Source organism: Bos taurus, chromosome 10 (assembly GCF_002263795.3).
Source record: "Bos taurus isolate L1 Dominette 01449 registration number 42190680 breed Hereford chromosome 10, ARS-UCD2.0, whole genome shotgun sequence".
Lineage (NCBI taxonomy): Eukaryota > Metazoa > Chordata > Mammalia > Artiodactyla > Bovidae > Bos > Bos taurus.
Window position 1 is genome coordinate 62,055,944 of NC_037337.1, and position 26,665 is coordinate 62,082,608.

General features: G+C 40.9%; 1 protein-coding gene and 1 non-coding gene across 5 annotated transcripts; one reads left to right on the forward strand and one right to left on the reverse strand.

The window, feature by feature from the left end:
• Positions 1-3,647: 3,647 nt before the first annotated feature.
• Positions 3,648-15,163, reverse strand: DUT (deoxyuridine triphosphatase). 4 transcript variants are annotated; one of them, XM_059890288.1, is made up of 8 exons: positions 14,781-15,163; positions 13,948-14,086; positions 12,320-12,356; positions 11,782-11,873; positions 10,121-10,165; positions 4,922-4,996; positions 4,685-4,755; positions 3,648-3,773 (listed from the first exon to the last, which is right to left on the reverse strand). In XM_059890288.1, exons 1-8 carry the CDS (start codon positions 14,841-14,843, stop codon positions 3,717-3,719), a joined length of 579 nt encoding a protein of 192 aa, XP_059746271.1. In that variant the 5' UTR covers positions 14,844-15,163; the 3' UTR covers positions 3,648-3,716. The 4 variants fall into 4 exon arrangements, with proteins under 4 accessions (XP_059746271.1, XP_005211860.1, NP_001071341.1 ...); XM_005211803.5 differs by lacking the exon at positions 12,320-12,356; NM_001077873.2 differs by lacking the exon at positions 12,320-12,356 and having other exon boundaries at positions 15,070-15,153.
• A 3,249-nt stretch (positions 15,164-18,412) lies between these two features.
• LOC112448605 (small nucleolar RNA SNORA72) lies at positions 18,413-18,544 on the forward strand. Its single transcript, XR_003036988.1, has one exon. It is a non-coding gene; the product is annotated as a small nucleolar RNA SNORA72 (small nucleolar RNA).
• Positions 18,545-26,665: the final 8,121 nt, after the last annotated feature.

Sequence of the window (26,665 nt, forward strand, 5' to 3'; positions counted from 1 at the left end):
TCTTGGGTCTTCCCCCACCTCTATTCACCATCCACCTAGGCCAGCTGTTTAAATGATTTCTTCTATAGATAGCCATCAAGGAAGTTAACTGATGGGGCATCAGATTAGCTTGTAGGAGTCTCCCTGACTATTTCTCTCCTGACACATACAGCACCAAGGACAGGAGTGGATAGTGGACATCATTAGTGAGGGAGGCAGAACTGTCAAGGGAGAGGAAAACTGCCTGGTTTCTGCCTGGAAAAAAATCGATAGAACGGTGACTGCTATTCAATTTACAGTTGATAACCAAAGTGCAGCCTTGCCTGTGAAAATGATGCTCCTCTTTGGCCATAAGTAAAAAAACTGGTGCTGTTTCTAGTGGAAAGGAAGACTTGCCCGAATAAAGTGACATACCCTGGATTTCCTTTGCTACCAACTAAATCTGCTTCCCTGTGGCTCAGCTGGTAAAGAACCTGCTGCAATGTAGGAAACCTGGGTTCGATCCCTGGGTTGGGAAGATCCCCTGGAGAAGAAAACAGTTACCCACCCTAGGATTTTGGCCTGGAGAACTGTCCATGGGGTCGCAAAGAGTTGGACAAGACTAAGCAACTTCCACTTTCACCAGCTGAATCTAGCAGACTGAAAGAAGGCAAAGCTCAAATGAGCTCAGGAACCAAGCCTTATTAACAAAGGCTCTCAGTTCTAGCAAACCAGTCCAGACCACTATTTAGGTGTTCCTATACTGTAGTTACTCACTATACTATCCACGTTTGTTTCTAAACCTTGTATTTCATAATAAAACAAAGTAAAATCATCTTAAAATATTTGAACTTTACATATATTACATAGAAAACGTCTCCAAAAATCTCAGTGCAACAGACTGTATTGTACTCTTCCATATGGCTTTTGAGTTTTTTGCTTTTCCCATGCAGTGCTTTTTTTTTTTTTTTTTTCACTTTTTTGGGGAAGTTCCACATGTCTGCCCTATGCCACTGTTAAGGAGAAACAGACTTTTCCCTTCCTGTGTAGAGAAAAGCCTAGTTCTCTCCTACCTTGTCTTTCTTCCCTGTGAGTCTCCTTTACTACTCACAGAAAACACTTCACTTCTGGGCACCCGGTGTGTGCAGGCTTTTTCCCACACCAGGCAATTCTCTGTGACACCAGCTGGGGTGTCCTACAATTCCTCAGTTCTGACACTGTGTGTACTTGGAGATCAGCTCAGATACTATCCTAGCACCACCTGTGAGCTCTCTGAGCCCTGCTCTTCTGGGGATTTTATGAAGGCTTCATCACATGGGAATGATTCATCATTAATTCCAATTTTGGCCCTTCTCCCACAAGAGAATGGGAGGAAGGAATCGAGAGTTCTAAGCCTCTCATCATGGCCTGGCCTTTCTGGTGACCAGACCTCATTCAGGAGCCATATAGGGACTGAGTCACCCTGTTAGAACACAACACTTCTGTCATCCACAAAATTACAAGGGTTTCAGGAGCTCTGCGTCAAGAAGAGGTCAAAGACCAGTAACAACAAAAGATGTTCTTACCACCAGGGGGACAGAGGCTAATATATATATTCTCTCACAGCCACTGTCTTCTATAGGTGAAGCCCACTGATACTAACTTCAGTCCCTCAGGTCACATATGACAAGCCTAACCTGAGTCTTTAGATTCGAAAAACATCTATTATAATTCCTGGGACTTTCTCTAGGCAACTGCCCCTCATTCCTCCCATCCCAACAAATACACTTTCCCAGGTGAAAACATATCACCCACGGATATCATTCCAGGTCTCTAGAGTAGCTTCAAATGTGAGCATCTTCCTTTAAGTGTGGTACCAGATGGAAACATATTCCAAGTACAAAAAACTAGAGGAAGCTTTTCATTAACCATGCCTTCTGTTGTACATCCTCTCTACCACTTGGAAGACGGAAGACACCGCAGAGAACATGGGCTTTGAAGCCATAGGACCCATTTTAATAGTAGTCATTGTTAGCTGAAATGTCTCTGAGCCTGTTTTTCTCACCTATAAAATAGTGTTTGTATTTTTTCTATTCTCCACAAGCATGTTATGAGAAAGAAAAGAGCAGTTTGTGAGTGCTTAACAGTGGACTTAACATTAAGCTAAGATGGAATCTCTTAGCAGTCACATCAGTCTTCAACTGTTACTACGTATTGGTCAGAGTTCAGAGAACCGGACTCTAGCTAGTTTAGCAGAATTTATTTAAATTTTACTGACTTCAGAAATAATTTATACCATAACCCAGTAAACACGTGCACACATAAGTATGTAATTCAAATAATCTTCACAGAAATTACCTATCTGACCTGTTGTCCTCTGCTGTATTTCTGTTCAGTATTTTTTAACACTAGTTATGACACAGAGTTAATTTCATGACTCACTGATGAACTGTAACCCATATTTCCAAAGTAATGGAAAATACTATTGATACATTGCAGAGTATAACATGGCCTAGGGAAACACTGGAAGGACAGGGAAAACAAACTCTAACCCATGCTTCCAAAACTGGGCAGCCAAGAGTTGCCAGCTCCAGAGCATTCCGTCTGTATGACCCCCACCTACAAAATGACGGCTCCTGAGCTTCACACTAGGGCATCTGATTGACAAAGCCTAGCTGACACCCAAAGTCCTGGTGCAGAGGGGTTTGGGAAATGCAGTAATGGAAAGCACACCAAAAACTGCAATAGATGGTGTTAAACCAACTCATATGGCTGAGACAAACTTACTCAGATACTTGGATAAACCCAGTGGTCTAGGCATACCTCCTTACATCTATTTATCTGTACTAAATTGTGTATTTTCTTGGACAGCCTATTACTGCTACTTCAGTGAGGCAAATTCACAGTACTACAATTTACTTGTGTGCTTAGTCGCTTAGTCGTGTCCGACTCTGTGACCCCATGGACTGTAGCCCGCCATGCTCCTCTGTCCATGGAATTCTCCAGGCAGGAATACTGGACGAGCTTGCCATGCCCTACTCCAGGGGATCTTCCCAACCCAGGGATCGAACCCAGGTCTCCAGCATTGCAGGCAGATTCTTTACCATCTGAGCCACCAGGGAAACCCCAACAGAATGAAATTCAGAGCAATAAACCAAATGGAGATTCCCAACTCACATTTCCTTTCACAAATACACCTGTACCCAGTTAACCTGGGGTCTACCAAAAAGGAAGATTTTAAAAAAAGAAAAACAGGGAAAATTTAAAAAAATAAACCAAGGATTCTCTTCTTCCCAACTTCACAAATAATCTTAAGTTTAGAAAAACATTTTTTATATCACTGAAGGGAAGAATTAGCAATAACTTTTTACTGTTAATTAAATTTATGTAATAATTTGTATCTGTGAGAATTCAAATTTATTAAATGAAATGCATTGCTTATGATATTCAAAGCATTTTAAAAATAAGTTACTTAAGTGGTAGTATATAACAAATTAAATAATACAGATTTGGGGATAATTGATGTGCATTTAATTTAAAAAAGAAACTGCATGAGTTCACAAACAGATTTATATAACCACTTAATGCAGAAAAACACAAGGAAGTAGGTTTCTACAGGATCCCAACAGAGGTACCCTTTCCTTAAGCATAAGAAAACCAAATACTTTTAGAAGCTGAAGTGTTAAGTTTACAGAAATGCAAAACACCAAAACAGTTTAAGCAAAGTCTTTATTTTCAAGAAAAAAGTACATTCTCATTTCCTGTTCTTGGCATAAGTTTTAATTACTTCCAGTGGAACCAAAGCCTCCTGAACCCCTTTCAGTGTCATCTAAAACCTGAAAAGACATAAAGATAGTGAGCCATATAGTTAATTTTAGATCCTCTTTCAGGTCTCTCCAGCTTCTAATTTGTAAAAGTTTTATTCTTGCTATACCATTCCTTCAAAAAGGAGATTACAGAAAATTAAAATTTTTAAAATGTTCCATAAAATACTGAATAATACCAAAAAAGCTAAGGGAATAGTAGAATTTCACAGTCTATTTAAATGGTTTATTATTCAAACTAATGCTATATAATAGCCATGGAAAACATTTTAAGAAGTTCTACAACTAAGATTTTAATTTTGCTTAAAATAGGACTAGTCAAATATTCCACTACAGATGGTCTCCAACTTAGAATGGTTTGACTTGTGATTTTTTAACTTGATGATGGTGTGAAAGTGATATGCATTTGGTAAAAACTGTGCTTCAAATAATGAATTTTGACCTTTCCCTGGGCCAGTGATATGTGACGTGATCCTCTCGTGATGCGGGGCAACGGCAGCGAGCTGCAGCCGCCAGTCAGCCATGCCATCACAGGGTGAAATGCTGACACAGTTTCTGTGCTCATACAACCATCCTATTTTTCACTTTCAGTACAGTATTCAATAAATTACACGAGATATTCAACACTTTATTATAAAACAGGCTTTGCATTAGATGACTCCGTCCAACTAGGTTAATAAGTGTTCTGAGCATGTTTAAGGCAGGCTAGACTAAGCTATGATGTTCAATAGGTTAGGTGTGTGAAGTGTATTTTCGACTTAAGATTTTTCAATTTACAATGGCTGTATCAGGATGTAATCGCATTGTTAAGTTGAGAAATATCTGTATTTAGTTACCAATAGCATATTCGATCCTCAAATTTTTATTTTTCCTTCACTGAAGACGTTATCATGTATTCCCTACTCAGCTTTTATGATACTTACTTGAACTTCCTCTATTTCTGGATAAAATATCCGTTCACAAATGAGCTGTGCAATTCGATCACCCTTTTTGACTTTAAAGGAAAAAGACAAAACAATTTATTACTGATTCTTTATTGATGCATTCTCTGTATCCTGCCTCACACAGTACAATGAGAATCAGAGGAGTTAGTATGTGCTATTTAGACATATTTAATACAAAACTCATTACATTGATGTGATTAGATATATTTAACATACCTTCAAACTTCTCTTTGCCAAAATTAAACAGGACAACACCAACATTTCCTCTATAATCTTCATCTATGACACCAGCTGGAGAAAAGAAAAATGATCTTAGCTTAGTGTATGGTACTTAAGGGTATATAATTACCTCAAAATCATTCCTATGTAGCTCTAAAAGTTTTATCCTTACAATGAATATGTGAATCTTGCTCTGCTACTATGTAAAGCCTCAAAGCTAAGAAATGATATTACTAAAATGCAAATGTACTTAGTCGCTCAGTCGTGTCTTACTCTGTGACCCCATGGACTATAGCCTGCCAGGCTCCTCTGTCCATGGGGATTCTCCAGGCAAGAATACTACAATGGGTTGACATGTCCGCCTCCAGGGGATCTTCCCAACCTAGGGATTGAACCCAGGTCTCCTGCATTGCAGGTAGATTCCTTACCAAATGAGCCACCAGGGAAGCCCAAAATTCAAATAAGAATTTTGAAAGTGGTCCTAATTTTCCAACCTGTCATCCTTACAAATGGTGACCATTACCTACTCTAACTTGGGAGTAGGTGCTTAGCATCTCAGCCAAGTCATCCTTAACTACTCTCTCCCAGTGCTACTGTCTATCTGCTGCATACCTGCCAAAAGGACTAGGAGAAAATTATGATTTGGGTTTCAAAGGCTTTTCCTGGTAGCAGCTTCCCACTAATATCCAGACTGAAATATGATTGAGTCATAAATAAAAATGTCAAAAAGCCAGAAGATCTGTGGTGGAATAAGTCAATGCTGACACTGTTAAGCAGCAGTCTAGCAAATATCAGAACACTCCATTTTTATAATGAAAATGGAGCTGAACTGTTCACTTCACATTCTTCTTCTCCTTTCCATTTGAGCTACCATCCTTTCTTAAGAGCATGATCTCTCAGAAGACATTAGCACATAAGCTTAATAATGAGTGTACTTTTATACACAACTGTGTAATTAGAACCTGTTTGAGATTATAAACACAAAAGCAGCAAATTTTTGCAGGAGAGGATCTTGAGCCAGGGCCCTGCCACAGCCCAGAGAAGTACATCTACCCAACTTGCTAGCATTTATCTTTGTACCAAGAATCCAAAACCTTCCCATAAACACAAGCACAGATAATGTAGGTGCACCAGGTCTTCTCATTTACTTTTTAAAAATTAAGACAAAATTCACAAGTCAACATTTTTTTAGTGTATTCAGCACTGTGAAAACATGACCACAATCAATTTTTGAACATTTTCATTATCCCAAAAAGAAACCCCCTAGCTATTAGCAGTCACTTTCCTATCCCTATCTTTCCCCTCAATGCCTATTTCCTTTTATACATGTTAATTCTTTCCCTTCAGTTTGTAAAATGCTAGATAGGATTCATGTGAATCTAATTAAATGCAGCTCCATGTCATATCTTACATCTTATTAATACCCCACTTCTCTGGGGGAACAAAAAAACTCTTATCAAAGAAGAAAAAAAAAAGAATCAGGAATTTAGTTCAATGGGTACTAATGCTGGTTGGCTAGACTCATAGTTATTTGAAGGTCAATTGAAAAAAAAAAGTTGGTTTTATTTTTTTCTTTTTTAGAACAAGAGTAAGCATTCACTTTCAATATTCTCATATAGGGAAAAAAAGGCAAAATTAAAAAAAAAAAGTTCCACCACAGGGAAATATATGCAGAAAAGCTAACATTTTAGATTCTTCCAGTGGATTACTATAGAAGTTTAGATGAACCCCTGTGCTTTATGAATGAATTAGTAGGGCTAAGTGAAACTGAACTTAAAATACTTCTTACAAGGTTCCTGACATAAGATTTAAGAGTTTGAATTACAGATAAAACACTTTTTTAAACAGTGAGAACAGTGAGTATAAAACTGGCTGAAAGTGGTTCATATCATGTCTAGACTGAAGGAAACAGTCTATTCTTTTCTGGTTCTACATCAATAAAACTTTGACCAACTCAAAGAATACTGAAGCCTGGCCTCTTTCCCCCCACTGCCAGTTGATCATTAACTTAGTCCTTGATATTTACTCAAAGAATGGATATAAAGATAGGGCCAGCTGTTTTCTATATTATCTAGATGCAGAAAGTTTCAGCTGCAGGAATGGCTCAGATCAGAGTTAAGGAAGGAACCCCTCAGCAGCAGGTCATTCCCTGCCTCCCATGCCGGAACAAATGACCACAGGAAGCTCTGGCATCTCCAAGTGGGAGTGCTCAGGCTAGCACTCATTCACCTAGAGTGCCTTAGATAAAGACCATGTGTGCTGACTTCTGAACTCACTCCTTTACTAAAAAATTTTAGAGTACCCAAACAGTACAAATACATATAAAGTAAAACCTAATAATACTTCCCAACTCTCCCCCTCAGGCAGCCACATATTTTACACATTTTTTCCACCTAAAATAGTACAGCTATCCTTTGAGAGTAACATATCTGAATCTTAGTCATTCTTTTAGATCCAAGATATGGAAATACAGCACCATGATTCCTATGTAGCTATTCTCTTACATAATCATCAGACATTCAGGTCGTTTTTACATTTTTCCTATAATAATCAAAACAGTCCTTTACATATGTCCTTGTGTATTACTGTATTGTATTCTCATCAAATAGTTTCAAAAAAAAAAAAAAAGCACTTTCCTGGGCTGAAAGGTGTGTATATTTAAAATTTTAATGGATATTGCTAGATAACTTTGCAAAGAAGGTATAGCAATTCAAATTTCTATCCATGATATTTAAGAATGCCCACTTCCAAGCTCTCTTACAATACCAAATTGAACCAATGTTTTTAATTCTGGCCAATATGATGAGTAAAAGATGGTATTTCATGGATTTATTTACATTTCCCTGATGACTAGTGAGGCTGGGCTTTTTTACCTCTATATGTTTGTTCCATATTTGCATGTCCTCTTCTATATCTTATAATCAGTTTTTTCCCCCCTTATCTGTTTGGATATTTAACTCTTCTTCATATGACTTGCAAGTATTTATTTGTTTACTTTATGGTACCTTCTACAATTCCCAAACACTCTCTTTTTTGTAAAGGCCTTGCTATACATTTGTAAAGGAGTCCTATCACACATATGCTTGGATGTCTTGAATTCCTCAAAGCCAGGTGATCTACCTAGACTGAAAGAAATTAAGTCCTTTCAAGTCAACTAGAATGTATGACAGAAAAAATGGTTCTTAATTACTCCTTTTTTAAAAGCATGAATGCCAACAGTATTTTAAAAAAACTAATAGTTCCAAGTTCATTTATTACTTGTTATTCAAAGGCAAACTGACCGTCAAAGAAAATACAAGACATTCCTTTCGTACATAAGGGACATAAACATCAAGGGTATTTCTCTTCATGAGAAAGCAGAAAGTATTTTGAAGTTATCACTGGAAAAATCATGCATTGGAACTGGCAGAGTGATTAACTGACTTCAGGCAAAAGTTTTACTGTGTCAAGACTTTGGCATGTCATTTGTTGGAAACCTTCTTTACTGAAAACTATCCACACCTACCAGATGTGAATTCTGAACGGAATCCTGCATACTCAACTTTTCCCTTTGACCCTTATTTACAGCCTGGGATTTCTAACAATATCCCTCTTCTGAAATAAAAACTGTGGCCAACTATGATAAATGTGTGCCTAGGAGACATTTTTAAGATACTCTGCATCCAAGAACACACCACAATGTGACTGTGTGAATAATACCACAGGAACCACCAGGCAAACTAACTTTCCATTGCTTTTACATGAATTTTTTTCAGAGGATTGTTTTAAATAGAGCAAAAGTTAGTAACAAAGTCAGAAAAAGTTTCCATGTTAAAAAAAAAAATCATAGAGGACAGAAAATATGTACCAAGCAGTGTTAGTGCTTTAGATACATTATAATTCAATCCTCCTATCTTTCAGGGCAAGCACACTAATTTTCATTTTACAGATAAGGAAACTGAGGCTCAGAAAAGTTAAGCAGTAACTAGCTAGTTAGTGACAAAGTAGAGCCCAAATCCAGTTGTTCCAAAGCCCATGTTCCTTTCATAACCCTCTGAAATTTATTTTAAAATACCATCTTTTATATCCTTAAGTTATTGTCTTAAGTGACCATACTGCTGCTGCTAAGTCACTTCAGTAGTGTCCAAATCTGTGCGACCCTGTAGATGGTAGCCCACCAGGCACCCCCGTCCCTGGGATTCTCCAGGCCAGAACACTGGAGTGGGTTGCCATTTCCTTCTCCAATGCATGAAAGTGAAGTCACTCAGTCGTGTCCGACTCTTAGCGACCCCACGGGCTACAGCCCATCAGGCTCCTCCGTCCATGGGATTTTCCAGGCAAGAGTACCGCGGTGCCACTGTCTTCTCCGAGTGACCATACTAGACCTTGTAAAAATATTCTTGAAAGTCAAGCATAAATTAGCCCAGGGAATTCTCAACCCCAGAGGGCTGTCCATCTCCGTTGAGTTATATTCAGCTCCTCTTCAGTCTCTAAGAGCTATTTTTGGGCTCCTGTTTTACCCCACAGCACCACCTAGTGATAGCATGGGGAGATGGCCCAGGGACAGGCCTCAGCCAGAGGGAACAGTAAGTTAATACAGGGCAGAGCTAGGTTGGTAGACGGACAGGGCAGAGTGATCCACGGCATTTAACTGCAGTGGAAAGAACAAGGGGATTGGAATCATATGGATGGATTTCAGTTTCTCAAGAGGCAACTTGGGGCCATTTCTGAGTCAGTTTCCTAGTCTATTAAAAAGCAGCTTCATATAAAAAAGGCAGGAGGTGGAGAATTTAACATACTCACTCATCTGAGGGCTAAGAGGCCTTGTGAGAGAAGCACTAACTGCAATTGCTTAAATAATGATATAAAAGCATTTCCTTTCCTTGTAATAACAAACTTCCTTCTGTGAACAGTCATTTTTGGACTAAATGCAGATTATCACTAAACCAAGGCAAAATCCTATCTGTCAGATAGTGTCTAGCTTGTGAGTAAAATAACAACATTTCACATAATGGTCATTAAAAAAGTAGACATACTCAAATAGCATTCAAAACTGTATCATAATCATCTTTTACTTAGGGACAGAAATTTCTAAAAGGCAAGATACAACAAAAATCATTTTCTTTTCTTGATAAAAATAAAATCTGTCATTTGATTACTGCAAAAACAAAATAAACACTTGTAAATATTTACAGAATAAAAATGTAAATATATTACCTCCTACATCTATGAAGTGTTTTGCTGCCAAGCCAGAACGAGGAGCTATAAAACAAACAAACAAAAATAAATTGACTATCTTAAGAAGGGCAATACTGAATAAAATTGACACAATCTAAGCATGCCACTCTCATCCCTATAACATCTGTATCTTAACCTTAGCAGACAGTTCTGAATTAAAAATGTATTTATCACATTGTACGATCAAAGTAGAAAAGTTTGGAAAAATATTGACAAGGTTTAATTCAAAACCAACTTAAACCACTCCAGCATGTCTTTAGGCAACTGAGGATAAGTGTTGAAGCTGTGGTCTGCAGGAAAGAAATGGAAAGTGAACAAGTGGTGAAAACCGTGGACAATGCTGTCCAGATGTTTGATCACAAAGGGAGGATGGAAGCTGGAAGGGACATGGGGCAGAGGAAGGGACTTTTAAGATAGGAGATCCGTTGCAGTATGGGTAAGAAGGGGAGGGGCATAAACCCAACCAGAGTAGCAGAGGTTAACCTTGAACTTGGGACTCCTACTCATAATTCAGATGCCAAAAGACAAATCTGAATGAAACAAATGAACCAGAGTAAGAAGCTAAGTTATATACCTTAACTCTTGCTGACTTGAGCAACAGGCCTACAATTAATTATCCTAATTTCTAGTATTTTATTCCAGAGTAACTTAAATCAGGCACTTTGTTGGTAAATGCTACCCCTTCCTGCCTTCACCGTTATTTCACCTCATCTCCTGATCCACACCCCCCCCCCCCGCCCCAATACACTAAAAATGCCGTCAGTGCAGCCAAAAAGAGTTCAAATGAGAGAGAGCTCATTTCAGTTTTCTTTTAAAGGGTCAAGTATCAGCAGTTCTCAGACTCTGGCTAACAAGATCCCCCTGGGATCACAGCTCCATTTGCTCCTTTATGTTTACTCTTAAGTCAGTCAGCAAGTAATTAGACTCTTGAAAAGAAGTTTTAAACTCTTTCTACAGTGATAACTGACTCGCTGCAGGAAAAAAAATCAAACCCGCATTTTTTGGTTTGATTTTTAGTTGGCTTGCCCTGCATTTTATCCTCTCTCCTCCCACGATGAGGCCTTTTCCTCTAGTGCACTGAAGAGCATCCCTTACCTAGAACACCTCATGGGAGGAAACCCAAGGGGGAAAGGCTAAGGGCCTGATATTCTCAGGGCTTAGAAACTTTACTTATGTTGGTGATATAAGATGCCATGTGCCATTATCTTAACCCTGCATCTTTATTCTTATAAAACAAATAAACATCTTCACAAAGAAATCTGACTTCATATGCCATCTGATCCCTGAGGGGAGAATTGGTTACCACTGGAAAAACCACCAGTTAAACATCGCCTATATTTTCAGTTTTTCTCACAGTGAACAGTTGTGAGAACAACCTCCTAGGCTAATGTGAGTGTCCTAAAACCTTAAGTAAGGAATCTGGGGGAGGAAGAAAAGCAAAGAGAGGCAAATGTAGCTACATAAAGGAAAGTTTTCAAGTGATTGCAACTGCCCTCGCAGCTGGCATGTCTTTATTTTAGGACACAGTCCAAGCAATATCCCTTCCCTCATTTATACACCCCAAATTTTAAACCAAGAAGAAAGAACTGATCACAAGGGAAGAGCATGACAAATAGTTATCTGTGTCTCAAGTCACTTACCCACTCTTCCATAGCACCCAGAAGGAAGGGCTATCTGAATGTCAGTTTTCACAAGCACTTTCTCCATCGGTGGTACTGTGTAATCATAGGCACTAGGAAAATAGTGAAAGATAACTGGTATTTAGATATAGTAATTCTCTAAGCATTCTTTGGTAAAAGAGGTGACAACCTGTAAACGTATTTTCCTTTGAACAAAATTGTGTTGGCAAACTGAGATAATTTTTTAGCAGGAGAGGGCTGAAAGGCAGACTTTAGAAGGTATATGATTCACTAACATGGTACAAAAAAGATAAAAGAATGAAGAAAGAAAGGCAGATAATAGCAAATAATAGCTAATATTTATTAAGCCATTACTCTGTCCCAGGTACAGTTCTAACTGCTTTGTACAACTCATTTTATTCTCACAACAATCCTCTAAGCATTAGGGAAAATGTCCAGAAGGAAGGGAGAAAAATGGGTGGGGAGCAACATGAAAGGGGGGAGGGGTATGTTCAGCTGTGCTGCATCTGTTCTGCACTTGCTAGTTGATCAGGCTTACCAAGCGGTGGCTGTGATCCTCACTTGAACTTCACTGGCTGAGGGAGAGAGGTAACCACTGTGAACAGGTCCTAGAGATGGACATTACTGAGGAGCTGATCCTCTAAGGTCCACCCACATAATGCTGCTACTCTGCTGCTACTGTAGCCCCCTCTTTGCTAAAAATGTAAGAGATTTTACAATAAGCAGAACTGGAAGTTACTTTGGAGCCCTTAAGTAAGACTAGTAAAATGCTGCTGTCTTTACTTCTTTCATTGGAATTTCCTCTCTTGATATAGTTTAAACGCTAATTTATTGAAGAGATGAATTATGTCCACGTCAACATAGAAAGTCTTCTGTGTTTAACAGGAGGATGCTTATCAAGTACCCTAAATTAAGGTCTCTTCTTAGACTCACAACAGTGCCCAGCTGTGGTGTAGTCAATCTACATCACTATTTTTATTCATGAAATAAGGGACTGAATTGTACCTCATTCAGCTGCATCATTCATACCTCACTTTTTCCTTCTTTTCTCCCACTATCATCATATACTCCTCTCTCCTCTTTTCCTGTACTTACAACTTATACCAGTGGTTCTCACACTAGAATTACCTGGGATGCTTTAAAATAAATCCTAAGGCTTGGGAGTTAGTCATGTAATAAACACCGTCTCCCCTCCAGTATCACTTTTCACCTACCTTAATGGTTTGAAGAAGTGGGGACAGTACTCAAGGGGGTTAAAAAACAAACAAACAAACAGTGGATTCAGGGTCAAAAATTCTATTATGTTCAAGCCCTTGGGCAATCAAGTCATCTCTTCACAAACCCCCACATCCGTAAAAAGTAACACTCATCTACTTCAGGATTGCTATATTAAATAAAATAGCACATGGGACAGCTTTTAGGATAGGTAAAAAATGCTGTACAAAAGAGGTGGTAGTATTAACTAACATTCCTGCTTTTCATATTCAGACTTCTGGCAAGTTCTTGGGGGGAACTTAACTTACTAACCCTTAAAGCAGAAGCAACTTCCACTAATCTTTCCTGGGTATTTTATTACCTAACAACCTTGGCTCCCAGCATGGCTTTTCTTTCTACTGACCACAGTACCACTCTCAGGCCACTACTTGAAAGCCAAAGACGGCCTTCTTCATCTCTACCTTCCACTTGGAAAGTACGCAAAAAATGTTGCAAATAAAATAACACCTGGGCGGTCATTTATTGCTATTTACTATTCCACAATCTGCCCAAATCCGTACTGAATTTATGCTAAAGAGGAAAGCTAAAATTTTCAACGTTAGAAAAAGGCAGGACTTTCGTGGTGGTCTAGTGGTTAAGACTCCAGTCTTCCACTGCAGGGGGTGCAGGTGCCATCCCGGGCTAGTGAAACAGGATCTCACGAGCCACGCTGTGGGCCCCCACTCCCCAAAAAGGCAAAAACCCTATATAATGCAAAATGCGTTTGTTTCTGCACTTTTCAATGACGGTTTCAAATTGTAGCCGCAATCGGGCATGTAAGCTAACCTGAGAGCTCTATCACTCGGAAATTGGGACTTCTCTGCGAGAAGTCCGGACGATGGGACACAAGGCGAGCCTCCTGGCCCGGGCCGGCCTTCCCCCGGGGCTCGGGTGGACAGAGTGCCCACTCACCTGTACAGGTCGTAGCCCGCGGCGCGCGCGGACCCCTTGGTGGGGGCTGTGGCGTGCTCCGAGAGCCGGGCAAAGCGGAGGCGCATATCGCCAGCCTCCGTGGCCCGGGCCCGCTTGCTGGGGGAGACGACCTGTGCCTCTTGAGAGCAGGGCATGGCAGTGTAAAACGTGGGCACAAGACGGAGCAGGGGGAACAAGAGAGAGAGAAAGAGAGAGAGCGCGGATGAGCTCTAAACTTCCCGCCAACCTCGTCCCGCCCCCGTTCCCGTCCCCTCCCCCCCGGACCAACCCACAGTCAGTGCTGAGAAGGGAGATAGGACTCAAATTTGGGGCTGGAAATCTTTCTCAGAAGACAGATTTGGGAACGGAAAATACGGAGCCTCTTAAAGCTTTGTATACTCAGTGCCTAGATCCAAAACCAGTGGCAGCTTCTGTGGCCTTTCCCTCATCCCCAAATAGAAAACCACTCCCCTTCCCTATGAGGGGATTCGAATGGACTGGCTCCCGCGCCGCTAAGGCCGCGCGCACTCCCACTGGCCCCCTCCGCCTGAAGCCCGACAACTTCCTCTGGTCCAGCCTCCCGCTCGGTGCCGGGCGCGGGGGCCGCCGGCCGGGCTCCCTGCCTCCCCCCGCCTTGGAAAGCGTGTGCTTCCAGCCTGGGCCCCGACATTACTGGAGCCGCGGCCACCTCGGCTCAGATTGCGGCCGCTGGAGAGCAGCCGGAGCGCCGGGAGCAGCACGGATCCCCGCGGGGTGGGGTCCAGGGGCGGGCCTGGCCGGGAGAGCCCCGCGGCCTCCGCCCCGGGCCGTGCGTGGCGCGCGCTGTTAATCACCGAGCGGAGCAAAGACGGAATGAAGTGGTGGCCGAGCACTGGGCGAGGGCAGAGGGAAGTCATCTGCCCGAGTTTGGGTGCAGCTTGGCGCCCCTCGTGCAGGCGCGCGCCAGCCCAATGACCTCGGAAGCAGTAACTGCCGCCGTCTGACGAGGGGCGCACGGAGGCGGCGCCTCGACAGCCCTCTGGCTGGCCCAGGCTCTCCTGGGAAGCTGCGCGCTCGAGGTCTCGAATCTCGCGGTCCCCTGCGGCCGCCTTTAACTCACCCTCTCCCTCTCTCGACTCTCACCTTTCATCTGGCGCCGGCTCTCCGAGGTCCGGGCCCTGCGCTCGGCCGGTTTACCTGGGGCGGCGCCGCCCGCCGCCATGACTCGCCAGGTTCCAGTCTCAGGGCACCTCCCCACCCCCTGCAAAAGGAACGGAACCGCATCACGATGCCGGTGACGGCCACCTCGCTCAGTGCTGCGCCCTAGGCGATGGGCAAGGCAGCGAGTTCAATCTCCTTCCAACACAGTGCAGGATGGGATTGTTGTTTATTCTCAGAAGGGCTGGGGATACCAGAGTCTTGAGGATAGCCCGGGGACATCTCAGTTGAAATCTTAGCACTCTTGGATGACCCAATAGGAGCACAGAGGAGAACCACTGTGGCTGTGACTCTGATTCGAACAAAGGTCCTGGGCCACGCTGGTGTAATTTACAGTGGGGATGAGTAAATAACTTTTCAGGTAATTGTAAACTGATTTTTCTAGGGTTCAGGTATCTTCACTTATGTCTGGAACTGACGGTAAAGTCTCAAATTGTAATGCATTTTGTCAAAAGAAATACAAACCTGTAGGGCAGTTAGGAAAATGACAAAAATGTTAGGGTATTGTTGGGGAAGTTTTCAGACTTCATTGCTTTGCCTTTCTTTACAATCCCCACCTTTTCAGTCTCTTAATGGCTCTTCCTCTTAAATGTTGGAATTCCTCTGGAAGAGATTATGGGTTATGCTCTATATAGTCTTCTCCCATGGCTTCAAATATCTATACTCTGAGGACTTACCAAATTTATATCTATAGCAACGTGATCTAGGACTTCTTCAATGGTCTCTAGAGCCATCATATGGCTCACTTCTGTTGCTCAGGGCCACAGTTCTAGACCCACCAGCCTTTCCTGCCTGCAAGTCTGTACACATCTTTCCTTGATTTATGCCGTTTTAAGTCTCACTCATCTGAGAAAGACTCACCCTGATAAACAACTAAAGTAGTTACCCTTTTTTCCCTTCACCACCATTCTAGCACACTTTTTTTTTCTTCCTAGTCACACAACTTCTTGCTACAGGCAGTGTCTCTTCTGTGTATTTATTTTCTCATTCATTGTCTATTTGCTGTAGTGGACATAAGCTGCATAAGGGCAAGGACCAAATGTGTCTTCATTCACCGTTGTATTCCTGGGGCCTGGTTTAGTGCCTGGCTCAAAGTGTTGCTTGAGAACTATTTGATATATGAATGAGTGATAAGAGATCTCATTCATTATATGAATAAATGATAGATCTCAGGTTCCATCCAGACCCTGCATATGATCACTTATCAAAGTCTTAAGATTTTTCTATTTTTTCCATTCTTTTACTTTTTAATCAAAAGGTTTTTTTCTCCATATAATGCTTTTTCAAACCTACAATGAACAACATCAATCCCTTCCCAGTCCCTCCATGAATACCATCTCTCAGCTCTCACTCCTCAGGGGCAATACTTTAACTATTTTTTTGACTTTCTATTGGAATTTACCTCCCCACCTGTTCCCAAATTATACGTTGCTATTTAAATGGCATAGAAATTACCTCTGTGGATTAGAATAGTTGAGGATTAAGTCTTTTAACCTCCTCTCCACTGCTTTCTGTTCATAGTTTTGTAATGATCTTCTGTATAAGTCAGCAGCTAGTATTTACATTATCATGACTAGTAAATATTGACTGTGGGGACAATATATGATTATTTCTTTTTTTTACACCTGTCACCCTCAAGTTAATAATTGCCTTGTTTTTCTATCTTTTTATTGGTGATGGTGTTTTTGCTTCACCCACTGCTTGTTTATTCCAAATGTTCCAGAGGATTCTATACCTCAAACATCTATCACTTCAGATGAAACACTGAGATGTAAATCTCCAATCAGTTCCAATTTTCCTTCCCTCACTCTGTTCTCTTGCTCTGATCTGCACAAATGATCTAGTCCTGCTGAATAGCTGACATCCTGGGACTTCACTTTGTGCCTGTCTTATTTATATTGGAGTCCTGGTCTTATGGATCTAGTATTTTCTTAGTTTACTTCCTCATTTTGCTGAAATACTTTCTCTAGTAATTTTCTAAGTTTGCATTAAAGGTAGTTTGAGTCTACATATTCTAAAATACAGTAACTGTAATGTTTCCCTTTACCCAGGCCCACACAAAAATCTCACTTCGTTCATGAAACTTCCTTAGAGCCAGTAATAAACTCTGCCTTATCTTTTATAACACTTACCGTATCATTCATTAGCCATATACTCCCATTGTGCAATTATCTCAAGTACATGCATTTTATCTTTCACATTAGTTAGAGTCATAAACTTTTATGACTCCTTCAAAGCACCTACTTCAGTGTTTTACACAAAAATGATTTGTTTGGCTCCTTGTAATGCCTAGGACCAAGGAAGTATTCAGCTATTTCTTCTGTTAATGTGGAGACTGAAAGTTTTATTAATGTCACTTTCCATCTGAGTTTATTTTAGATTGAAAAGAGAAAAGGGCATAATCCAACTGAAAAAGAGTAACAGATTAGGGATCTGAACCACCAAGCATTTGACGAATATTCCTTATGACAACTGAAAAATAATTTTATGTAAAATTATATACACCTTAAATTCAGGATACTACAGTAAAAAAGAACTAGATATATTCTAGCCATAGTTTATTTCATGCCATATGTTTATCAGAATATAATTATCTTATCAGTCATGGTGATGATTTACTTAAGTCTTGTGCCAACGTGAACCTACTGAGGATGCAAGTCTGTATTCTGTAAGCAAAGTTGTCCTTTCTATCTTTGCTATCTTAGAGATTTTTCACTTTTTAATAAGGACATACATGATGACTCCTTTTATTTCAGGTATATTCTAAGTGTTTTATAAATATTAACTTATTTAATCGCAACAGCCAGAGAAAACAAGTGCTGTTACTATACCCATTTTATGGCTGGGGAAATCAAAGCACAGAGAGGTCAAATAATTTGCCGAAGACCACACAGCTCACAACCAGAAAGAGACAGAGCTAGGATTCAACTTCAGGTTGTCTGACTTCAGCTGCTCTCTAGGTTTAGGTATGCCTAATGAGACTATGAAACTCTTCTTAGTACTGAGCCTGGCTGTGTTCTCCAGGTCTGGGAAAGATGTGTGTAAAAAATTAACCAGGCATTCTTAGTGTCACAGTTGATTGTGCCCACCTTATTGAAACATTTCTTCACCAAGCCACACTCTGGTTTCCTTCCCATCTCGCCTACTGTCTTCTCAATCTCCTTTTTGTAGCCTCTCCTCTTTTCAACCTTTTCTCTTGCTCAAGATAAAAAGCCTTATAGAGTCTTTCTTCCTCCCTCTTTCAGATCTTTCCTTATCCAAAAATAGTCTACGAATATTCTTGCTGTTCTGATTTCCTAATAGTCGAGGCAGGCTAAACATTCACTATATTAAGACTATGCATGTGTCCCCAGATCTACTTCTTTTCCTAAGTCTGGTTTTATAAATGCTGGTGATAAACCAAGTCTGATTTATATGATGCATCTTGTGTGTGAAATGTCTGTGACTCTAGGTATCTGATCAATCTTGAGAAATGGTAGCACGGCTAGTGTGACAATGTTTGAAGATAACCGTTGCTAGTTTGATGATTGCCAGTTGCCATTAAATGAATTGTAAATTTTTAAAAAAATAAATAAAAAGTCTTCTAAGCACTACCTAATGTTTTACCCTATTTGATTTTTCTTCATAGCACAATACTATATGAAATTATGTACGTACTTGTTTCACATGTATGTTTCTTGTACTAGCATGTAAGTTCCATAATGTTTCAGATCAGATCAGATCAGTCGCTCAGTCGTGTCTGACTCTTTGCGACCCCGTGAATCGCAGCACTCCAGGCCTCCCTGTCCATCACCAACTCCTGGAGTTCACTGAGACTTACGTCCATTGAGTCAGTGATGCCATCCAGCCATCTCATCCTCTGTCGTCCCCTTCTCCTCTAGCCCCCAATCCCTCCCAGCATCAGAGTCTTTTCCAATGAGTCAACTCTTCACATGAGGTGGCCAAAGTACTGGAGTTTCAGCTTTAGCATCATTCCTTCCAAAGAAATCCCAGGGCTGATCTCCTTCAGAATGGACTGGTTGGATTTCCTTGCAGTCCAAGGGACTCTCAAGAGTCTTCTCCAACACCACAGCTCAAAAGCATCAATTCTTCGGCACTCAGCCTTCTTCACAGTCCAACTCTCACATCCATACATGACCACAGGAAAAACCATAGCCTTGTTTAAATTTATCTTAATTTGGGTTCCTTTAAAATACTCTGTTTTCTTTTTACCTCTTCTTGCCATCTTTTAAATTTTATTATTAATTTTGCTTAAATTTATTTATTTTATTATTTCAGTTTTACTCTCTGATTCTGTTGTTTTAGATAAATTAAAACATGCATGCTTAATCCATCATTTTTTAAGATCTAAAACAAAATTATTATCTTTCTCCTGGATAGCATAGGGAACTTAGAATGCTTTAACTCCTTAATTTTTTTTTTTTTTTTTGGCATACATCCTATTATTGTCTAGTATTTTAAATGCATCTTTTCTTGAAATCTGATAAGCATTATTACTACTTTTTACAGTCATTTAAAAAAATGTCTGTCCATACTTTCATCACTTTCTTTGCTTTTCTTTCTGCATCTCAAACATCCTCTCAAATCTTAGTCTCAGATTACCATCCTTTTGCTCAAACTTTCCATGTAGGTGAACTTTCTCAGTTTGGGTTAATTTAAACAAAACTCTTGAACTCTTCTTCAGGGGTGGTGCATTCTTTGACAGTTATTCAGGAATGGAAAAGGTGAGAATATTAATGTGAAAGTATCATAATGCCCCATAACTGCACAATTCTGTAGCTGAATTTAGAACATCTGATTGTGGACCAAAATAGCTCATTTATCATGCCACACTTCACCTTGGCTAGAAATATGTGCAAGCCAAAAAATAACAGAAGCCATACTTTGAGTTATGGTACTCAAATTTACAACTTCCCCTTTATTTCAAGCCCAGAGTTTTTTTCATTTAGGACAAGAACCAGTTAGCCTGAAGATGGTGAGTTGTAGCCTATCTTTTGTAAAAGGGGAATTAGAATAAAGGAGATGGAAAAGAACCAGTATACAGGCAGATCAGTTTCAGTAAAAAGTATATGTGGCTCAGTGGTAAAGAATCCGCCTGCAATGCAGTAGACACCAGTTTGATCCCTAGTTCAGGAAGACCCACTGGAGAAGGAAATGGCAATCTACTCCAATATTTTTGCCTGAAAAATTCCATGGACAGAGGAGCCTAGCAGGCTACAGTCCAAGGAGTTGCAAAAAAGTCGGACATGACTTAACAACTAAACAACAACATATGTATAACTATCTAGAAATTCATTCTTTTAAAATTGTTTGGTCCCTAATGCCGTCAAGAGGACTCCTGGAATGTCTTTTGTTCCCCTGGGAGTATCTATTTGAAAACACTAAACTACCATATAGCTTATGAAACCCACAAGGCTATTCCTACAAGGCCCTTGGGAAGAATGCAAAGATCAGAAAAATATATGTAGCCTTTCAATTTCATAAAACCAGCACATGGATCTTAAGAATGCAAGTAGCTCAGAAGATTGACACTAAGGTGAGTGACTGTTAAGACACAATAAGGAACTCGCCAATAGTCAACAAAAGCATTTATTGCTACAAAACTACTTTGGACTGACTCACACATTACTTCCACAAAAGTTCAAGGGAATCAGAATAGTTAACATACAAACTCAGAACTATGCACTGAGTTCTCACTATACACTGAGCACACGATCTGTTAATTAACATAATCATGAAAAGCTGACTCTGAATTATGCCATTGTGTGTAGGAGTACCAGAAGGTGAAATTTCTGTGATTACAGCTCAGAGAAGGACTATTGTTATTTCATTTTAAAGCATCATCAACTTTTCAGGAAGCAAATAAAACAGATGGCTTAAGAGCAGGGTACACGTGAGAATCGTTTAAAAAGCTTGGTCAAATGCACATGTCCAAATCCCACTGCACACTGACTAAGAATTTCCAGGGTGATTCTTGTTGCCCACACTTAGTTAGGCACCACTGCTTTAGGGAATTTATTTCTAGAAAATCTGTTGCAGTCAAGACTTGCTGGAAAGAATTTCTTCACATTTAACCAATATTACAAATTTTACCAAACCCACTGTACTCTAGATCATTTTAATAGAGATTCCATTACCTTATATATAGAGGCAGGTCCTAGGTCTTTGTTCTTAATGATAAATTTGTAGTATAATTTTACTAAGAAAATTTGCAGACCAAGCATCATTCAGAATATCTGCTTGTTTCTTGGTTAAGCCATATAGAGGCCATTAAAGCTGGTCACAAAAGGTGCCCCACCAACAGATAGGACTAAAAGGCTGAAACTTACTGTAGAATGTAAAATGAAAGTTTAACCAACAAGAAACTTGATATATTTGACAATTTTGATTGCAAGATTAGGCAAAGAAGAAAGGGTTAGAGGAGGGTGGACTATATGGACTAAACTGTACAGTTGTCCAAGAAATAAGTCAGCTTTAGACTTGCACTGTCTCTCTTGACTCACATGATCTCTTTCAAATCATGTCTCCCTCTTTCATCTTTGAAGAGCACCTGATTGCACTGGGAAATTAGCTATATAATATATTGTCATGTAACTATCCCTGCTCACTAGCCCCTGGTTCAGAAATTAGTTGTATTATCCATTCTGGCTGGAGCAGCAGAACCGGTTTCATCCCAGCAAACTGACCGGTTTTATCAGCAGGGCAGTGTAAGTGGTCAACACTGCAAGACTTTATAAACCAACCAGTATATTGCTGTTGTTCAACATGTTTGGTGATGAAGCCCTGGGAAAATTCTGCTGACCAGTCCCTCCAAGGAATCTTTTCGGGTCATTTTCAGCAGTATTCACTAACCTTCCACTTTGAACTCTGGCAGGTCCAGAAGAGGCACTTCAGACCTTCTGATATTTATAGGAGCTTAGTTTGAAAACTAAGCTTACTCCTTGGGAGAAAAATTATGACCAACCTAGACAGCGTATTGAAAAGCAGAGACATTACTTTGCCAGCAAAGATCAGTCTAGTCAAGGCTATGGTTTTCCCAGTAGTCATATATGGATATGAGATTTGGACTATAAAGAAAGCTGAGGGCCAAAGAATTGATGCTTTTGAACTGTGGTGTTGGAGAAGACTCTTGAGAGTCCCTTGGACTGCAAGGAGATCCAACCAGTCCGTCCTAAAGGAAATCAGTCCTGAGTGTTCATTGGAAGGACTGATGCTGAAGCTGAAACTCCAATACTTTGGCCACCTGATGCAAAGAACTGACTCATTTGAAAAGACCCTGATACTGGGAAAGATTGAGGGCAGGAGGAGAAGGGGACGACAGAGGATGAGATGGCTGGATGGTATCACCGACTCAATGGACATGAGTCTGAGTGAACTCCAGGAGTTGGTGATGGACAGGGAGGCCTGGCGTGCTGCAGTCCATGGGGTCGCAGAGAGTCGGACACGACTGAGCGACTGAACTGAACTGAGTTGAAAATATTGCCGTTTGTAGACCCTTGAACAATAGAGTGATAGTTGACAAGAGTTTGGGGAGCAAGAATTACTATGATGACCTAGATATTTGAGAGGCTGGAGAAATTGAAAATTTTCTATTGTGTTAATCCAAGCTTGAGGTGATGAAGACTGTGTAAGTTTTTACATTGCTGCTGTAACAAATAACCACAGCAAATTACCTCAGTGGCTTAAACAATACAAATTTATTATCTTCAGTTCTTTAGTTAGGAAGTCTTGCATGGGTCTTACAAGGTAAAATCAAGGTGTTGGCAAGGTTGCAATCCTTTTTCGAAGAGGGAACCCATTTCCTTGCCTTTTCCAGCGCCCGGAAGCTGAGCACATTCCCTGCCTGTGACCTCCACCCTCGATCTTTAAAAACAGCAGCAGCGGGTTACTCCTCATGCTGCTATATCTCTAGTTCTCTGATCGTAGTTGGGAAAGTTTCTCCACTTTCAAGGACTCATTTGGTTAGACTGGACCCACCCAGATAATCCGGGATAATTCCTCTATCTCAGAGTTAGTAATCTTAATGACATCTGCCAAGTCCCTTTTACCATATAAGGTAATACACACATTTTCCAGGGGTCAAAGCGTAGATGTCATTGGGGGCCATTACTATGTCTATCATAAACACCTAGAATGGATATTTTAGACAATTAATAGGACTTCCTGTTCAGCTGGATTGATGGCCCAAAGTGTTGATTTGGTAGGCTTCCGAGGTGGTGCCGTGGTAAAAGAATCCGCCTGCCAATGCAAGAGACACAAGAGACGTGGGTTCGATCCCTGGGTCAGGAAGATCTCTTGGAGCAGAAAATGGGCAATCCACTCCATATATTCTTGCCTGGAAAACTCCATGGACAGAGGAGCCTGGTGAACCATAGTCCATGGGGTCACAAACAGTTGGATATGAATGAGCACAGTAGCAGCAGAGTCAATTTGTTATGGAAATAGGGTGGAAGAGGTAGGAGAAGATCAAGTGTTAGTTGTTCGGGTAACTTCACCCCTGTTCAACCAGTCTAAGACATATGAAAGTCTGGCTGCCTGCTGCCTTTAAGGGAACCACCTGGTTGTTGTGAAAGCATGGGTGTCTTGTGGAAGCTTCCAGATCTGAGATCGATAAGCCTTACGAAAGCAGACCTTTCCCCCCCACCCCAAATGTTCCCAGGGATAGGATTAATATCTCACCTTCTCTGAGAGCATTGATGCCTCTCCCATTGGCACCCAGTTGCCAGAAAGCATCGGCCTCTTTTTTCTCCTCTTCCCTCACACGGGCCTGGCCTTGGTCAGGCTTACTCCCTGGATGGAGCAACGGAAGGGCGCAGGGTATGGAGAATGACTGCGGATGCAGAAATCGATGCTGGGGCCACACTGGAATTGGTCTGGGAGTGGAGGACCCACGGGGTACTTGATTTGGGTGGAGGTGAATGGTGTGGCCATCATTCTGAGTAGAATGTGAGCACCACAGTCTTTCTATAACACTGAGGGTGGCTCCAGGAAAAAGGATGCCTAGTTAAGACACTACCTCAGACAGTTCTGATCTCTTTATTTCTCAGTCTTGTTGGTTGCACCTGATTTCCTCCATGACATTAAACAACTGCTGTATGATTTTTCTGTTGGTAGCACACAATTTTTCCAAATTAAAAAAAAAGAAAGACAGGAACAAAAAGGTTGTGCTTTTCATCTGTGTCTGTGTAAACAAACCCAGTAATTACCATAACTCAAATTGCTGCTGAAACTCTCCATGTTTTAATGTGCACACGGTTGCTCTTGCTACTAAATCTCTGCATATATCCTGGGAAGTTAATCCTGAATTAGGAAACAGAAAAACTGATTAAAATAAAACTGGGCCAAGTCCATGATTTTTATATTCATAAGATTCAAAATTTGTGTGAGGAAATGTGCAATGCAAATTGAATTATCTTCCAGAGTAATAATAAAGAAGAAACCAAGACAATGGTAAAATATGGGCATCCATGCAGAGAGATGTATGAACCAGGCTTGCTGTAGTTTGGCTGATTGTAATTTAATATTCTGTCCTTCTGAAACAACCTGTTCTAACCTGGCTGCAGAAACTCAGTTCTCTTCAATATGAAGTGAACATTACCTAGTTTTGATGTGGCAATATTTCCTCAAATTCTACACTTTTATCAAAAGAGGTTTTTCACTGAACATTGTTAGTACTCACAAGTGTTCTAATCGCTGTCTTTCCCGATTGCCTTTAGGATAAAAGAGCAATTGTACATGTTCAAAGAAAAGACAGAAGGGTGAAAGTTGACTGTTTTTGTGCCTATTGGCATTGGGTAGGTGAAACTGAGTATTAAGGAAATAATGTAGAAAATTCAGGTCTCCACATTTTCTTTTAATCTTTAATCACTGAGTCAGATCTGACTCTTTTTGAGATTCCATAGACTGTAGCCTGCCAGGCTCGTCTGTCCATGGAATTTTCCAGGCAAAAATACTGGAGTGGGTTGCCATTTCCTCCTCCAGGGGATCTTCCTGACCTAGGGATCGAGCCCATGTCTCCTGCATTGGCAGGTGGGTTCTTTACCACTGAGCCACCAGGGAAGCCCTTTCTTTTAATGAATTGGGCTAATTTTCAGGTCTCTACTATGTATCTTTCTTTATTCCCTCTGTATCCAGTCTTATCCCTCTTTGTCCTGCTTTCTGTCTGGGGAGGCTGACCTGTAGGGACTTCATCAATGAGCTCTCTTGCTCTCCAGCGGCTTGCTTTTGGGTTTGGCAATAGAGAACCCCAGCAGGAGCTCAGAGGTAGAGGGGAGGGTAACGTCAGAGCTCCTCTGGGTGGCTGTGTCACTCCACTGAAGACGGCTGCTCTTGTTATGGCTGCCCTTTCTCCAAGCTCTGGAAACTGTTTTCTCTCCCTTTCCCTTCAGGCCTAGCACTGTTATAAGCTTCAAGATACTGTACTCCCCTGTGTGGTTTTGGTTTCCCATACCTTGTGAAACCTTTATAAATACCCCTTTGGTAAACACTCCTCAAATTTTTCCAACTTGACTGAACTCTGTTTCATATTTCAACCCTTACAGAGACAGAATCTGATTCACCTAACGTTGTATCTAAATTCTTTTCACATCCTGGGGTCCACCAACATCTCTTACCAGAACTGCTAAGTAATCTTGCTGCATCTACTTTTTAATGCTCAAAATCTAAAAGCGTCTCATCACAAATATAATAAAATCCAAACTCCCCACCATGACCCAGGGCCCTTTATATTCAGACTCTTTAAAAAAAATTATGTATTTATTTACTTTTGGCTGTGCTGGGTCTTCATTGCTGTGCAGACTTTTCTCTAGTTGCAGAGATCGGGAGCTAGTCTCTAGTTGTGGTACACAGGTTTCTCATCGTGGTGACTTCTGTTCTGCAGTGCGTGGGCTCTAGGGCACGTGATCTTCAGTAGCTGTGGCTGCTGGGCTCTGGAGTACAGGCTCAGTGGCTGTGGGGCATGAACTTTGTTGCTCCATGGCATGTGGGATCTTCCTGAACCAGGGATCAAAAACGTGTGTCTCCTGCATGGGCAGGCAGATTCTTTACCGCTGAGGCACCAGGGAAGCCCTAATCAGACTCTTAACATTCAGCTTCAACTCGAGTCACATTCATCTCATAGGCTCTGCTGCTGCTGCTGCTGCTGCTGCGTCGCTTCATTCTCTTTTGTCTAAGGACCTTTGTCTATGTTGGTCACTCTGCCAGGGGTGTTCTGCTTCCTGCTCTTCTTATGGTTAGCACTGTCAAAGACAAAATAATGAATCAGTGAGGAGGTGAATTTTATTCAGGCTGTTGCAATAGGGGAAACCCTCAGATCTGAAGATTGGAGTATACATTAATTTTGCTGTCGTTGCTATAACAGACCATTGCAAAACTGGTGGCTTTAAAGAATAGAAAGCTATTCTATTATAGTTCTGCAGGCCAGAAATCTGAATTGAATCTTAGCGTGGCTAAAATCAAGATATTGGCAGGACTGTGCTGCCTATGGAAGGTCCATGCGAGACTGATCCCTTCCTTTTTCCCA